Source organism: Schizosaccharomyces pombe, assembly GCF_000002945.2.
Source record: "Schizosaccharomyces pombe strain 972h- genome assembly, chromosome: I".
Taxonomy (NCBI): Eukaryota; Fungi; Ascomycota; class Schizosaccharomycetes; order Schizosaccharomycetales; family Schizosaccharomycetaceae; genus Schizosaccharomyces; species Schizosaccharomyces pombe.
In genome coordinates, this window is record NC_003424.3 from 1,382,316 (window position 1) to 1,398,374 (window position 16,059).

At 37.8% G+C, this 16,059-nt stretch overlaps 7 protein-coding genes and 8 long non-coding RNA genes across 15 annotated transcripts; 8 read left to right on the forward strand and 7 right to left on the reverse strand.

Moving 5' to 3' along the window:
- Positions 1–92: 92 nt before the first annotated feature.
- sla1 (La-motif domain-containing protein) lies at positions 93–1,233 on the reverse strand. The gene is made up of 2 exons (NM_001018746.3): positions 985–1,233; positions 93–909 (listed from the first exon to the last, which is right to left on the reverse strand). The coding sequence occupies exons 1-2, from the start codon at positions 1,196–1,198 to the stop codon at positions 227–229; spliced, it is 897 nt and encodes a 298-aa protein (NP_593315.1). The 5' UTR covers positions 1,199–1,233; the 3' UTR covers positions 93–226.
- On the forward strand, positions 93–1,495 carry SPOM_SPNCRNA.2606. The gene has a single exon (NR_191974.1). It is a non-coding gene; the product is annotated as a non-coding RNA (long non-coding RNA).
- On the reverse strand, positions 1,217–2,795 carry mia40 (disulfide relay system thiol oxidase subunit Mia40). The gene is made up of 2 exons (NM_001018747.3): positions 2,477–2,795; positions 1,217–2,408 (listed from the first exon to the last, which is right to left on the reverse strand). The coding sequence occupies exons 1-2, from the start codon at positions 2,769–2,771 to the stop codon at positions 1,762–1,764; spliced, it is 942 nt and encodes a 313-aa protein (NP_593316.1). The 5' UTR covers positions 2,772–2,795; the 3' UTR covers positions 1,217–1,761.
- Positions 2,661–3,013, forward strand: SPOM_SPNCRNA.2607. Its single transcript, NR_191975.1, has one exon. It is a non-coding gene; the product is annotated as a non-coding RNA (long non-coding RNA).
- A 28-nt stretch (positions 3,014–3,041) lies between these two features.
- Positions 3,042–4,830, reverse strand: ura3 (mitochondrial dihydroorotate dehydrogenase Ura3). Its single transcript, NM_001018748.3, has one exon. It carries the CDS (start codon positions 4,524–4,526, stop codon positions 3,195–3,197), a length of 1,332 nt encoding a protein of 443 aa, NP_593317.1. The 5' UTR covers positions 4,527–4,830; the 3' UTR covers positions 3,042–3,194.
- Positions 3,130–4,557, forward strand: SPOM_SPNCRNA.2608. The gene has a single exon (NR_191976.1). It is a non-coding gene; the product is annotated as a non-coding RNA (long non-coding RNA).
- Positions 4,831–5,249: 419 nt separating the features above from the next.
- SPOM_SPNCRNA.2609 lies at positions 5,250–8,154 on the reverse strand. Its single transcript, NR_191977.1, has one exon. It is a non-coding gene; the product is annotated as a non-coding RNA (long non-coding RNA).
- Positions 5,254–5,467, forward strand: SPOM_SPNCRNA.2610. Its single transcript, NR_191978.1, has one exon. It is a non-coding gene; the product is annotated as a non-coding RNA (long non-coding RNA).
- cdc17 (ATP-dependent DNA replication ligase Cdc17) lies at positions 5,570–8,302 on the forward strand. The gene is made up of 3 exons (NM_001018749.3): positions 5,570–5,711; positions 5,752–6,259; positions 6,322–8,302. Exons 1-3 carry the CDS (start codon positions 5,629–5,631, stop codon positions 8,035–8,037), a joined length of 2,307 nt encoding a protein of 768 aa, NP_593318.2. The 5' UTR covers positions 5,570–5,628; the 3' UTR covers positions 8,038–8,302.
- A 19-nt stretch (positions 8,303–8,321) lies between these two features.
- SPOM_SPAC20G8.02 (DDHD family phospholipase) lies at positions 8,322–10,766 on the forward strand (the record flags this gene model as incomplete). The annotated part of the gene is made up of 1 exon (NM_001018750.2): positions 8,322–10,766. The coding sequence occupies one exon, from the start codon at positions 8,322–8,324 to the stop codon at positions 10,593–10,595; it is 2,274 nt and encodes a 757-aa protein (NP_593319.1). The 3' UTR covers positions 10,596–10,766.
- prl58 lies at positions 10,767–11,213 on the reverse strand. Its single transcript, NR_150951.1, has one exon. It is a non-coding gene; the product is annotated as a non-coding RNA, poly(A)-bearing (long non-coding RNA).
- A 76-nt stretch (positions 11,214–11,289) lies between these two features.
- Positions 11,290–13,505, forward strand: itr2 (plasma membrane myo-inositol transmembrane transporter). Its single transcript, NM_001018751.3, has one exon. It carries the CDS (start codon positions 11,581–11,583, stop codon positions 13,252–13,254), a length of 1,674 nt encoding a protein of 557 aa, NP_593320.1. The 5' UTR covers positions 11,290–11,580; the 3' UTR covers positions 13,255–13,505.
- SPOM_SPNCRNA.2611 lies at positions 11,720–12,223 on the reverse strand. Its single transcript, NR_191979.1, has one exon. It is a non-coding gene; the product is annotated as a non-coding RNA (long non-coding RNA).
- cir2 (electron transfer flavoprotein-ubiquinone oxidoreductase) lies at positions 13,455–15,944 on the reverse strand. The gene has a single exon (NM_001018752.3). It carries the CDS (start codon positions 15,606–15,608, stop codon positions 13,710–13,712), a length of 1,899 nt encoding a protein of 632 aa, NP_593321.1. The 5' UTR covers positions 15,609–15,944; the 3' UTR covers positions 13,455–13,709.
- Positions 13,917–14,302, forward strand: SPOM_SPNCRNA.2612. The gene has a single exon (NR_191980.1). It is a non-coding gene; the product is annotated as a non-coding RNA (long non-coding RNA).
- Positions 15,945–16,059: the final 115 nt, after the last annotated feature.

Genomic DNA, 16,059 nt, shown 5'->3' on the forward strand with positions numbered 1-16,059 from the left:
AAACTATTGCTATTATTCAAAACCTTTAAAATTCGTATAGCAAAACTTATAGCCGAATATTGTTACGATTTAAGCATTAAATTACGAGGTCATATTGTACAAAATAACTGCATGAAACGACTATTTATTCATCCAAAATTCCTAATATAACCAATCCGAAAAAGTTTATTTGTCCAGTGTCTTTGAAGTATTTGTAAAACAAACAAACAAACAAAATTAATCCATTTTACTCCGAAGCGGCCGAAGGCTTCTCTTCAGAAGCGTTAGATGACCTTTGCTTCTTAAATTTTCTTCCTCTGTTACTATATTTACCAGGACGCTGACGATCCATCTCTTTAAAAGCGTCAAAACGTCTGCGTTTGCTGCTAAACTTTGGTGGATCGTTTTTATGTAATTCAGCTTTCATGTCAACATACTCCTTTTTGCTCATTATAGTGAGCTCGTCCTCGCCCCATTTCAAAGGTGCAGTTTTGACTTTCTCAAGAAATTTATTAGCAACATCGGGTTCCTTGAATTCAACAAATACGCTTCCCTTAAATTTTTTATCGTCATCCCTTCTCATACGGACAGCACTAATGGGACCAGCATTTTCTTCAAAGAATTTTTCCAAAGCAATTTGAGTGTCATCTTTTTCATCACCGAAACCTTTGCAGTAGACACTTCTTTCCATGACGCTCTTGTTGTCTACACGAACTAGAGGAATCATACGACGTACTTTTTCGCCAGCTTCATCGACTTCAAGAAGTTCAGGACTCTTGCGAAGAGCATTTACAATGGCTTCCAAAGGCTGAAAACGACGCATACGTTTGAAATTAGCAATTGTTTGAATGGGAACCCATCCATCATTTTTTTGAGAAGTAGTCCATAAAAATTTATCATGGGGTAAGTTGGTGTCCGAAAAATAAAATTCTATTCATACTGTTAGTAACGACCACTCAACACAAAAAAGGTTTTAATCCAACGTAAACAAAGTGTGTAACATACCAACTTGCTTTAAAACTTCAGCTTCATCAAAAGATAAATCTTTTTTTCCATCATCTTCCTTCTTTTCAGTAGTTTCCTCCTTTTTTTCTTCACTAGTAGTATCTTTTTGACTTTCTACTACTTTTCCAGCTTCCTCGGCCTTGGGAACCTCTGAAGAATTCTCCTGCTTAGATGAGATGTCCTTAATTTCTTCCTTCTGTTCTTCAGTTGACATGATGTTAATTATTCGTAGAGAGACAGGCAAAGGGCAAATTTCATAAGAAGTTGGATTCCTCTCCTAGAAGCATTTCTAACCCTACCCTATTATCGAACTGACATTATTTTCCTACTCATGAAGACAATGTTAAAAGTTGGCACTTAAAAAAGAAGTAGTTTATTCATAATAGATTTATAATAGATAGAATAATCCCATGAATTTCCATTGTTTTTTTTTTTGAAAAGATTAACAGAGATTGCTCCTTACAATGTAGCTCTGGATACAATTTAACCATAATGACAAGCAGTAGCTTTTAGTTTTCCTATTTATGATTCTTTACCGACAATTGCAATATAACCTATAATATCAAGATTCCCCATTCGAATTATCATTTAATATCCACTTTATTGTAGAACCGCTAACTATTAAAACCGATGTAAGACATTAATACTTTAAACTTACTCCATTTGTTGGAGTCATTATATGTTCGTTACGAGATCACTATCAAATGCTTTAATTGAATAATTTCAATTTCATATTGTTGAAGGATTTTAAATAGTAAACGGAGCGCCTCGAAAATTTTAAATTTCCTTTATAACTGACATAGGTGTAAGATTAACAATTTCTTTCTCCATGTTCATAACGTCTTCTTCAGGATTAGATGCATTATCGGAGGGTGGAGATTGTGGTTGATTATTTTCGTCAGATGTAGTCGATGGTTTCTCATTAGTTTCGGCGTCTTCCTCTTCAGACTCCCCTACCATATCTTGATAAATTTCGGGGTGTTTTTGAAAACAAGCCTGCATAGCTTGAAATTTGTCAAGACATTCCATACCTTTTGGTTCACTCTTGGAATAAACGAAGCAACTAAAAGCTGCTTTGAATTCTTCTCCACATGGACCATGAGCCATACCTCCAAGACAGGGACAATCCCAGTTAATCTCTCCAGTATCCGGATTAAATGCTGACTCCTCGCTGCTCTCCTCCTCCACTTCCTCAAATTTCCTAGCATATTCATCATCATCTTTACCAGTGGCTATTTGTTCTCGAAGTATATTTCCAGCTGTCTCCCCGCTGGATTTTTCCTTATCAGTTTTCTTCGGTGCACTATTCTCAGTAGCGCTGACCTTGCGGCCTTTCTCGTCAGTCGAAGGTTGTGTTTCACTTGTCATTTTCTTCTCAATGGCATCTTCAATTCGGTGTCGCTGCATATATGGTTCATTATACGCTATATTGTTAGTTAAATTCATATAATCGTACAGAAAAAGATAGCCATTTCAAACATATGATACTTACATTGTGTTTCCGTATGGACATGTTCGCCTACAACAGGATGGTCATTATCTTGACTCGATGATGCATTTGAAGTGTTTTTTCCAAGTAAATATCCAGCAGTCAAAGAAGCAGCTGCAACGCCAGATACAATAGGCAAAAAACGGCCTTTCCATACATCAGTTTTGGTTGCAGTACCAAATTTTCGACAAATGCCTGCTTGAAATCCATTTCTCTGCAGTAGAGACCTTCTCATATTATTGTAACCGTTAATCCTTATACATTTTGGAAATCTGAAAAGTAAGTTTTTAGCAAACATGGTTTTTTTGATTTATGGGAAGTTGAGCTCTGAACTTCTAATGTCTGCGTAATGGTCAGAAAGCGGCGACGATCTTACAAGAACGTAACTTTGTCATTCATTCTAAGTTTATATAAGTTTGCATGTTTTTTAAATCAGATTTAAGTAAATAGGTATTCACAAATGTAAGACAAGCAAGACTGGCAGGATTTACGAGATTACTAAGAAATGCCTGAATGACTAATTTCATAATAGAATTAAACTAGCGACATAATAGTTTCACAAGCAAACTTAGGTATGCAAAACAAAAGGTAATTCATTTATAATATTTAATTAGAAGAACGTGAGTATTATTTTCTATAATATGTTAAATTTTTACTATAATAATGTACCAGTAAACGACACTGAATTTTTTCTTTAAAAGAAATATACTGACATCCCAATCTATTCTTCCTTGCCAATTATGTCAACCCAACGTTTGCCCTTAAGCTCGGCAAGAATCTCTTGCTTAATCTTGTGAGCAATTACAGGACCATCATATCCCAAAGCAGTATAAACTTGAACCATAGTTGCACCAGCACGAGCATACTCAATAGCATCTTTGCCAGAAGAAATACCACCACAGCCGATGATGGGAATATCGGAAGAAAGATGCTTACGAAGTGTGCGAAGAGTATTTAATGCGATAGGTTTGAGAGGAGGTCCAGAAAGACCACCCGTCTCTTCAACATGGCTAGTTGATTTGAGGGTCTTAGGGCGTTGAACGGTAGTATTACCAACGATCACACCGTCAATCTTGCACTTTTTGAGGACATCGGCAATGTCCGTGAGTTCTTCTTCGTTCAAATCAGGTGCAATTTTTACAAGTACGGGAGGATGAGGAGAGTTCAATTTATTGCGCTCACTGACAACAGCAGTCAATAAAGTTGAGAGGGCAGATTTCTTTTGTAGGTTACGAAGACCAGGGGTATTAGGAGAGGAAACGTTAATGACAAGAATGTCAGCGAAGTTACCAAAGGTACGAACACCTTCAACATAATCCTCAATCTCGTTACCGTTCTTATTCTTGCCTAAATTGATACCAAGGAACTTGTTAGGAATTAAACTACGAGGTACGCCAAGGACAGCGGGATCAGTGCAAGAAGCGGGATTTGCATCAAACTGTTTTAATAGTTGAGGAGATGTCTTAGCAATGTATTTGCGAACGCGCTTTTGAATCTTAGCAAGGATGGCATCATGGCCGATAGAATTAAAACCGTAACGATTGATTACAGACAAATCAGGCTTAAGGCGGAAATAGCGTGGTTTAGGATTACCAGGTTGAGGTTTAGGTGTGACCGAGCCAATTTCAAGATAGGAAAACCCGAAGTTCAACAAACCTGAGATAGCATCGGCTTGTTTATCGAAACCAGCAGCTAGACCAATGGGATTGCAAAATTTCTTACCCCAAACTTCAACGGCAAGAGATGGATCATCAGCTACACGATCCTTCGGTGTTATACCCCAAGAGGCAGCGAGAATGGCGACACGATGAGAAAACTCAGGAGTGGTGAAAGCATGAAAGAGAGGCATTTCAATGCGGCCATGGATAAAACTACGAACATCGGACATGTCGTAAATGGCAACGCCGGCAGTAAAACTACCAATAACACTCAAAAGCTTCCAATGACGGAGAAAGAAATTGCCATTTGAAGAGCCAGAGCTGGTAGATTGAAAACGTACAGAGGAGCGCTTTAAACCCTGAGCGACACCGCGAAACAAAGATCGTTGATACATTTTAGTATTTTTAATAGAATTCGGCTTAAATAAAAAATTTTCAAAACGAAATTGAAAAAAATATGAATGATAAAATAATAAAATGAAGTTTTATAATAGTTTATGCTTAATATATTTAAACACCAGTTTTTTTCCAAACACAACAAACCCAAGAAAAAATAAACAGAACCAAAAAATAAAAATATGGATTTAAGGATCAGAACAGAATCGTCAATCCGTTTCTTTATCCACCTAGAGACAAGAAGTGTTAATTTATATAAAATGGAGAACTTGGTTCTAATAAGATTTCAACGAAAACAAAGATTTCAGAACCGAAAAAATTTCTCCAAGTGCTAGCAGAGGTATATTCTCTGAGAAAGAACAAAAATCAAAAATTGAATGTTTATATTGAATGTTACCTGTAACAGGTAACATGTTTTTTTAGTAATGCCGGGCTGTCGAAATTTGACTATGAGTTTTGTAAATAAAGCGATGGTTATAAACAATTTTATGATAGTTTTTGCTTTCGAATTAACATTTCATAAAAAATTTGAAAAAGAAAAATTTTAAAAATTTAAGGACAAAATCCACTTGAAAAACAAGTGCGAACAGCTTTTTGCAAAAAAACTACAAACCACTACACATTAGCGAATAAGCCTATTAGGAATTTATTTTAATTTTTGTTGATTTAAATTTCTTTTTTTTTTAAATGGTTAGAATCTAGTTGATAAACTTCTAGCAATGTATTTCCAAATTGTTTCTATTACGTTCGTTGATACAGGCAATTGTTCATTTCTGGTATGACTAAAGCATTTCTATACAATTCAACTTCTCATTTTTTCTAGCTGTATTTATGATGTACAGAGCGTTGGGAGAGAGTTGATTAAGTCAATAGTATTTATGAATGAGACAAGGAACACTCATACTATATCAATGATAAATAGCTTTTATATTATCCTGTTATAATCATAAAAATTAATTTCATCTATATAGACTTAGAAAAAAATGGTTTCGTTTTCACTGTCCTTAAACTACAAATATCGTACACGTGTTACTTGTTCTTCAGGTGTACCCTCACTATTGTCAAATCTTATGAAATTCTTTACTCGTTGACTTGATTGTTATGCGAACAGTATTTTCGCAAATTCCTCGTTTTAAACAAGTCAATCAGTACATACGGATGTCGACAAGGCAGTCAGACATTAGGTTTGTTAGATAGAAGACAGACGTTGACTAACCCATATAGCAACTTCTTCATTTCTTCTGCTTCGCACAAAAGCGAGCACGTGGAGGTTTCTCAATCGTCTTCTGATTCCAAAAATGTTGATGGGAGAAGCACAAGCGAAAAGAGAAAGGTCGAATCAGTGAAATTAGTCGACGAGTCGAAACACAACAACCACGACGACACTGGAACTCAAAATGTTGAGCGTGAAAATAATATTGTGTCTGAGGCAAAAAAGCAAAAGACTTTAGGTTCATCCTCCTCTTCTTCAGATGCCGTATCTAGTAACAACGATTCTGGGGCATCTACTCCAATACCTTTGCCAATCAAAGAACCACCGTTAGAGTCCAATGCTCGCAATGATAAGTTAAAAGGTCATGCAACATTTGCTGAAATGGTAAAAGCATTCACAAAAATAGAGAATACTAGCAAACGGTTGGAAATCATTGATATAATGGGGACTTACTTTTTTGGAATTCTTCGCGACCATCCCAGCGATTTACTGGCCTGTGTGTATTTAAGTATCAATAAGGTATGAACGTTTGGTTTTAAAGGATTTCTCCTTCTCAGTACTAACGTCTTTTTTTACATTAGTTGGGCCCAGATTACTCGGGACTAGAGCTAGGAATTGGCGAAAGCATTATAATGAAGGCTATTGGAGAGTCTACAGGGCAAACGCTTCAACAGATTAAACTATCGTTTCACAAAGTTGGTGATCTTGGTCTTGTAGCTCAAACATCCCGTCAAAATCAACCCACTATGTTTAAACCTGCAGCGCTGACAATTCCATTTTTATTTGACTCATTAAAAAAAATTGCTCAAATGAGCGGAAACCAATCCCAAAATAGAAAAATTGGAGTGATCAAGCGGCTATTGAGTTCCTGTGAAGGTGCAGAACCTAAATATTTGATTCGAGCTTTGGAAGGCAAGCTACGCCTCCAACTTGCCGAAAAAACCATTTTAGTAGCATTAGCAAATGCCACCGCTCAATATCATGCTGATAAGAATGGAGAAAAACTTTCGCAACAAGACAGGATTGAAGGAGAGCAGATTCTTCGAGATGTTTACTGTCAACTGCCTTCATACGACCTTATCGTTCCTCACTTGATTGAGCATGGACTTGGTACTTTGCGTGAAACTTGTAAATTAACACCTGGAATCCCAACAAAACCCATGCTGGCTAAGCCGACGAAACAAATTTCAGAAGTTTTGAATACGTTTGATCAAGCCGCATTTACATGTGAATACAAATACGATGGCGAGCGCGCCCAAGTTCATTTTACCGAAGATGGGAAGTTTTATGTATTTTCTAGGAATTCTGAAAACATGTCTGTTCGCTATCCGGACATCTCTGTTTCTGTATCGAAGTGGAAAAAACCAGATGCTCGTTCTTTTATTCTCGATTGCGAAGCTGTCGGTTGGGACCGTGATGAAAACAAAATTTTACCTTTTCAAAAACTTGCAACAAGAAAGAGGAAAGATGTGAAAATTGGGGACATTAAGGTCCGAGCATGCCTTTTCGCTTTTGACATTTTATACCTAAATGGGCAACCTCTTTTGGAAACCCCACTCAACGAGCGTCGAAAACTACTTTACTCAATGTTTCAACCAAGTACTGGAGACTTTACTTTTGCTAAACATAGCGATCAAAAGTCTATTGAATCCATTGAAGAATTCCTTGAAGAATCTGTCAAAGATTCTTGTGAGGGTTTAATGGTCAAAATGCTTGAAGGCCCGGATTCTCATTATGAACCGTCAAAACGTTCCAGGCATTGGCTAAAAGTTAAAAAAGACTATCTTTCTGGTGTTGGAGATTCTCTGGATTTGATTGTAATTGGCGCATACTACGGAAAGGGTAAACGTACTTCTGTTTATGGTGCCTTTCTTTTGGGCTGCTACGATCCAGATACCGAAACAGTTCAATCGATTTGCAAACTCGGGACTGGTTTTTCAGAGGAGCATTTAGAAACTTTTTACAATCAACTTAAAGACATTGTTATATCTAAAAAGAAAGATTTTTATGCTCATAGCGATGTACCTGCGCATCAGCCTGACGTCTGGTTTGAGCCTAAGTACTTGTGGGAAGTCTTAGCTGCCGATTTATCTTTGTCTCCGGTTTACAAAGCTGCAATTGGATATGTTCAAGAGGACAAAGGAATCAGTTTACGTTTTCCAAGATTCATTCGTATTCGGGAAGACAAGAGCTGGGAGGATGCTACAACAAGTGAACAGGTTTCAGAATTCTATCGTTCGCAGGTGGCTTACAGTCAAAAGGAAAAAGAAGGGTCCCCAGCTGCCGAAGATTATTAAGTTTGTAGCTGAGAGTTACTGCTGAGAGCTACTGTCATAATAAAGGGTAATGTTCGGCTAAAATTTGCCCAAAGAGGCTAATATGAATTATGTTAAAGAGACAGACAAATTGAGTTTATGCTCTAGCTGATGGCTATTTCTCTAGCTTACTACTATTTATTTTTTTCTAATTGTAATCCCCTGTGGCTAAAAAAAAATTAATAATAAACAACATTGAATTTCCAAATTATAACATTAGATTGAAAATTTGAATCTTATTTATCCCTTTTTATTATCCTTTTTATATGATTTTATACATTGTATTACCATTTTACGTTCGTACCAAGCCTTACTCTATTTTGCCGTCATATTCCTCCTTACAGTGGATTACGAATGCTTGGTGTTCATTACCGTCCATATACATTTTATGTCACTGTAGCAAACACCAAGAAGAAATTACAATATTGGCTTTAAAGCCATTAATTGCTATGAATAATTCAGAAGAATGGCCATTGAAACATGTGCAACCGCCCAAATTGTCATTTCGTCATTTGCTATCGAGATCTGTGACAGATGCTCCTTCATTGCGGGTACGTTGGTTCTATGCGGTAGATAGACCGCTTAGGAAATCAAGAACGGGACCGACGGAAATTAAAAAAGCAAAAAATTTTTTACCTTTTTCAGCTGAAGACTCGGAGCACATCGAAAAAAGTTATTTAAAGGCTGTAGAAAATGACGGTCAATCTGAACCGGTCAATGTGAATGAGGATTATTTGTATTCGGTGAACGTTGTTTCAAGAGAACTCTCACCAATATACTGGGATGGTCCCGTTTACCGGATACTCAGGGGAACGTGGTTTTTTAGTCGTGGGGATAAACTGTACCCTTGTGAGGAAAATCTAGCGACACAAGTGGAAGAAGGTTATTTAAACAGTTGTCCCTATCGAGAATTTTCGAATGAAAAAGACTCTGCTGCTGCACAATCAAAAACATGGGCCCTCCTTGGAAGGTATACAGGTGGATTCGTACAATACACTGGCAGCAGGAATGCCCGACTGGTGTATGATGACTTTTATCGTAACGTTTCTGTGAAAATTATGAATCGGTTTTCTCCTGCTAGCTTTCACAGAAGTGATAAATTGGTGCGAGGCTATGAACTGGATATGTTGGAGTCGAATTCGAAGCCGAGTACACCTGTCCCTACTGAGGAATTGACTTCTACCACTCTTTTAAACGATTCTTCAGATCCAAGTGACAACTTTACACCTAGTAATACCGAAAGTACGATAGACCTTCCATCCGCGACTGATGCCTCTCATTTAATGTCAAGACCCGACCGGGAAGTTAATCATCTAATATTGTGCTGTCATGGCATCGGTCAAAAAATGGGTGAACGTGTGGAAACTGTCAGTTTTGTAAAGGATATTAGTAACTTTCGTAAAACTTTAAAAAAAACCTTTAATTCTTCTCCAGACCTGCAAGCTGTGTATCCCAAACTGAAGGGAGGTGGAAACGGTGTTCAATGTCTGCCTCTGTTATGGCGTCAAGACATAAGATTTGGCATGGCAAGGGACCTTGATTCGTCTTTTGCGGACGATGATGACGATGATGATGAATCATTGAACATGTCTAGAGATCTTGCATTAGACGATTTGGAAGACGATTCCATTCCAACTTTGGATAATATAAATATCCCTACGGTTACTGGATTGCGAAACATTATTTCGGATGTTTTGCTAGACGTCCTCTTGTATTGTCAGCCAAATTATCGAGATAAAATTTTGGCAGCAGTGGTGAAGCGACTGAATCGTCTGTACAATCTGTACAAAAAAAATGTCCCCTCATTTAATGGCCATGTTTCACTTCTTGGACATTCCTTGGGGGCTCTAATTTTATTTGATATTATACGTTACCAAGGAAATATCAAATACTCAAAACTGCAACTTGACTTTCCTGTTGCAAACTTTTTCGCCTTAGGTAGCCCATTGGGATTATTTCAAATGCTGAATGGTAAAAAAATTGCAGGTCCTATTCCTAAAACGAATTTGACTCGCAGTCTAAGTTATTCTGAGCAAAGTTTCGATTCGGGTGTCTCGATCCTTAGCTGTCAAAACTTCTATAATATATTTCATCCCACTGACCCCATCAGTTATCGTGTAGAGCCATTGGTGGTTAAGCAAATGGCCCGCTTAAAACCTCAGAAAATTTCTCACTTTCGCCCTCATCAAGACCTTTCAAGTTCTGGTGTAGGGCATAAAATTGCCGGTGGTGCTCTGAATGTTCTTTCTGGCCTTCGATCTGGTATTGCTAATACCCTAATCTTAAAATCATTGAGTTATGCTTCTGTGTTTAACGAGGCCACCGCTGATTCTCACGATGAATCACAGGGAGCTGAAAACATTCGGGATTGGCATATTGATGAGCGAATGTATCGATTGAACAAAACGGGACGTATAGACTTCATGCTACAAGAAGGTGCACTAGATACTTCTTATAGCTATGTCTCAGCAATGAATGCTCACTCTGAATATTGGAAAAATGTTGATCTTGCTCATTTTATTCTAACCCAATTACTTTAATACTTTTTCGAATTAATGCAATGGTAAACATTCTTTCCTTCCTTTTCTTATCTAAATTTTATTTTAATGTTTTACCTTTTATGTACGACTAATTCAAATGAGTTTAATAGATGAACTTTCCAAACAAATTTTACCTATTGATTTAAGAGAGAAGGCTATTAAAAGCGCCCATGACTTTGTAGATAGATTGATTGCTTGTATAAAATTTGACACAGTAATCCTCCTAATTTTTATGCGAAAACAATAAATCTTTTATAGCTTTGGCATCTGCTTGCAGGTACAAAAGTTGGGGTAAAAAAGAACATTCCAATATCATTTTGATAGTAGTTGCTTTAGTTTCATAGCAAAATTTTCCAAGAACAGGACATCAATTTCACCTTCTCATCCTCTAGCATTAAAATGTAAAAAAAAAAGGTAGCGATAGAAAAAAAACACTAAATAGCAAATTAAGCTTTTTTCTACTACCAAGGACTCTTAAAAAGTCCAGTTTCTATATACGTTGACCATCTCGTATTTCTGTTAGAGACAACTTAAACAAACGCAACGCCATTCAGTCGTTGGAAGAAGTACTATTCGTTCTTACAACGATAACGACATGCTGTCGAATTTGCTGCTTTTTTCGGACCCTTGTTGAGTTTCTTTGTTCCCCACCTTTTGAACATATATATAGACCCCTCGATGGCTTAGTTGATTTACTGAACCTCAACTCCGAAAAGCGTATAAAGTCGGGCAAATCTCAATTTCTTCATTTTTAATACTTTAAGAAGTCATAAAACGTGTTAAATTAGTTGATACACTGTTTTATTTGATTGAAATTTGAGATTAAGTTGGTTATTGTGGCTTGTCCTTACAAACTGTATGCTGATTTAGTTTGGAGCTCTTGTTTGGTTACCAAGTGCTTTATTAGCACGGTCGTTTAATTTTGTAAAAGTTTTAAATTTTAGAATAATAGTTCTTTAACTATTGCATTTCGTATCTGGCTCAAATGGATTTCAACAATATTCCCCTTGCGACCATTAAGTCCAGCGATGATAAGGGTAAAGACTTTATCGTGGAAATGACCACTCGTCCTTCTGAAACCAAGAAGAAGGTTCCTTTTTCTGAGGACATGCGTGAAATCCCTTCTTTACCGAACGAGGAAGAAGCGAATGCAACGGATCCACAAGCCAACGAGGTCGCTGATGAAAACGGTGAAGGATTTGAAGCTGAAAAAATCAGTAGTTGGATTTGGGTGCTGTCGGCTGTTGCAGGTATTTCTGGTTTGCTGTTCGGTTATGACACTGGTGTTATTTCAGGCGCTCTCGCTGTCCTCGGTAGCGATCTTGGTCACGTCCTTAGCTCTGGCCAAAAAGAATTGATTACCTCTGCCACTTCCTTCGCCGCCCTTATATCTGCAACCACTTCAGGATGGCTTGCTGATTGGGTCGGTCGCAAACGGCTTTTGCTATGTGCAGATGCAATTTTTGTCATCGGATCTGTTATTATGGCTGCTTCGCGGAATGTTGCAATGATGGTTGTTGGTCGTTTTATTGTAGGTTATGGAATTGGTCTTACTTCTCTTATTGTCCCAATGTATATTACTGAGTTGGCTCCTGCTCGTTTGCGCGGACGACTTGTCATCATTTACGTGGTCTTCATTACCGGTGGGCAGCTGATTGCCTACTCACTTAATGCTGCTTTTGAACATGTACATCAAGGTTGGAGAATTATGTTTGGAATTGGTGCGGCCCCCGCCTTAGGTCAGCTTATTTCGCTTTTCTGGACTCCGGAGTCTCCAAGGTATTTGCTTAGACATAACCATGTTGAAAAAGTCTACAAGATTTTGTCTCGAATCCATCCCGAAGCAAAGCCAGCTGAAATTGCATATAAAGTCTCATTGATTCAAGAGGGCGTCAAAGTTGATTTTCCTGAAGGGAATAAGTTTCAACATTTCTTTCATTCTTTAAAAGTACTTTTCACGGTTCCTTCAAATAGAAGATCCCTTTTTATTGGTTGCTTCCTTCAATGGTTCCAACAATTTTCTGGCACTAATGCAATTCAATATTTCTCTGCAATCATTTTCCAAAGTGTTGGATTTAAAAATTCTATCTCTGTCAGTATTGTTGTCGGTGCTACTAACTTTGTTTTCACAATAGTCGCATTCATGTTTATTGACCGTATTGGAAGAAGACGAATTTTGCTTTGTACTTCAGCCGTGATGATTGCAGGTTTGGCGCTTTGTGCAATCGCTTATCATTTTCTTCCTGCAGACACCACCCAAAACACAAACAGTGGTTGGCAATATGTCGTATTAGCATCCATCATTATTTTCCTTGCTAGCTATGCTTCTGGAATCGGAAATATTCCCTGGCAACAAGCCGAATTGTTTCCTATGGAAGTCAGAGCCCTTGGTGCTGGATTCTCAACTGCTATCAACTGGGTTGGAAATCTCATCATTAGTGCTTCCTTTTTGACAATGATGGAGTCTATCACACCAACGGGTACATTTGCATTGTTTGCTGGATTTTGTTTTGTTGGACTCGTGACAAGCTACTTTACTTATCCCGAACTTGCAGGAATGTCTATTGAAAATATACACAAGCTGCTTGAAAAAGGTTTTTGGCAAGCTGTAAAGGAAAGTACTAAACGCGTTAGAAAAGGAAGAATAGATGAAGCTTGAGATGAAATACCCATTTCCCCTATAAAGCTTTGTTTACTTTGTTTTCTTGGGAAAATACAAATGAAGCATATTCCATTTGTACCCTTTAGAAATTAAATTTTATAATCACAGCCAAATCTTCATTTTTATGAGAATATCTACACACCAATTGTTACGATTATTGATGTTTTTATTTAATAATCTACTCAAAATTACTTATTTTAAGCAATTCATAGTAATTATAATTAAATAATATTTCTTTAGATTAGAGTATATCAAAGCGATGTAATCAGTGTTTCAAAGTGTTTTGCAATATTAAATACATGAACTTACAGTGAAGTCATTTTTTCTAAGCTTTTACCGCGTATGTTCGGTAACGACAAAAATTTAAAAATATATACGATAGAAACGAAGAGCTTTCAACTCTTTAAATTTGTCAAAAAAGCTGCAAACGTTTAAATTCCGAAAATTTTAAACTAGGTCAAGGTATATTTAGGGCCATCTCCTCCTTGAGGGGTTTTCCACTGAATACCTTGTAAAGGGTCCTTAATGTCACATGTCTTACAATGGACACAATTTTGAGAGTTTATGACAAAACGCTTACCGTATGAAGAAGCTTCATCATTAACATATTCATACACCCCAGCAGGGCAGAATTTGTTTTCAACGCCCTTATATGTTTCAAAACATGATTTACGGTCTTTAGGACGGTGATCGAATAGGTGACAGGGTTGGTTTTCAGCATGCATTGTTGCGGAACGGGATACCGAAGTTGGAATATCGAAAGAAAGAACGTTATCCGGTTTGGGATAATTGATAGGTTTATATTTTGATGCAGACTTTGTAGCCTTTGCATCTCCTCCTTTATGCTTTAATGTCCATGGGACACGACCCTTCAGTACATATGCTTCCACGGCAGAATAAGCCATACCACCATAATTACCAAGAAATGAGTGAAAAGATGGTCGAATGTTTCTAACAGAATAAAGTTCTTTGAAGACGTACGTGTTCTTTAGATTTTCTTCATAATCGTTTAGAAGAAGAGGCTTACTGGCAGCGTCCCGTCCAAACGCATCTACAATGGCATCAGCGGCAACAATACCTGATTTCATCGCAGTATGAGTGCCTTTAATCTTGGCAACGTTCACAAATCCAGCGCTGCAACCGATCAGTGCACCACCAGGAAACACAAGTTTGGGAATAGCTTGATAACCACCTTCATTAAGAGCACGTGCGGCATATTCCAGGCATTTTCCGCCCTTTAGCACCTTAGCAAAAAAGGGGTTTTGCTTCATACGTTGAAATTCTAAGGCGGGAGAAACATAAGGATTAGGATAATCCAGTCCAACAACTAAACCAACAGTAACGTAGTTATCGCCAAATTGATACATAAAACCACCACCATATGTATCATTCCTCATTGGCCATCCTAATGTATGGGCTACCTCACCTTTGCGAAAGTTCTCGTCAGGTACACGCCAAACCTCCTTTACACCCAAACCATAGGTTTGAGGTTCACAATTTCCTCGAAGATTAAAACGCTTAATAATAGATTTTGATAGGGAACCGTGAGCACCTTCAGCAAATAAGGTGACAGGTGCGTGAAAAGCCATGCCGCGTTCGAAATTATCTTTGGGCAAACCCTTACTATCGACACCAAAATCATTAGTGGCAACGCCAATAACAGAACCATCTTTGTTGTAGAGGACCTCTGAAGCAGCAAAAGAAGGATATATTTCAACTCCATATTCTTCGGCCTTTGCAGCTAGCCATCTGGTAAATTCTGCTAAACTCATAACATAATTTCCGTGGTTCTTCATGGCTGGAGGGACAGGAATAGGGAAATGCAATTTTGGGATCAGGAACTTCATTTTATCGTGAGTAACAGCAGTACAGTTTTCAGGTGGGTCATCACGCCAATTAGGAAGTAGTTCATCTAAGGCAGTAGGTTGAATTACAGCCCCAGATACGCTGTGGTTACCGGGCTCAGCAGCCTTTTCAAGTACCACGACACGAATGTCTCTGTTGGCTTTGGCAGCTTGTTGCTTGATACGAATGGCAGCACTAAGTCCCGCAGGGCCAGCACCAACAATACACACATCCACATCCTCGACCTCTCGCTCAATAGTATCTAGTTTACGCAAATTATCCGTCAATTCATTAAGTCGAACGGAACTTGAATGAAAATTACGAGCGCCCAGAACGGTGAAATCTTGACGTAAAGTTTGAGAAGAGATTTTTAAAAGAGTACTAGGAGAAGCGAGAGGGAGAACGTGCATCGATCTTCCTCCCCTTCTCCCGATTTTTCTCAATACCCCAGTAAGGTGTTTAGCCCCGACTGACCGAGCGAGTGCAGATCTCGATAAATAAGACATTAATTAGGCACTTTAGCACAATTGCTGAAAAAATTTAAAAGTAATCACTAATACGAACAGAACAAGAAGCTAATATCAAGTACTTTCTCAACAAATGAAAACAATTATCAAATAATACAAAAAAAGATATTACAAAACTAGAAACGAAGGAGCCTTAAGACGAGACAAAAAAAAAAACTATTCACAAACAGACACCCGTTAATACACTTGGAAATCCCGCACCGCTAAAACGAACAAGTGTAGACAGATACAAAACAACAGGAATGAAAGAGAAAGAAAAAAGTTGGATTCTCTCTAATCGGTCAAGCTAGTGGCTATTAATTTGACATGTGTAGTAAAGAAGGAAAAGGAAAAGAAGATGTAAATAAAATAAATAAAGGAACGCAGGACATTCGTCATTTAACCGAGGAAGCCGCTCCTTACCTTTAACAGCGCACCAATTGCATTTCCT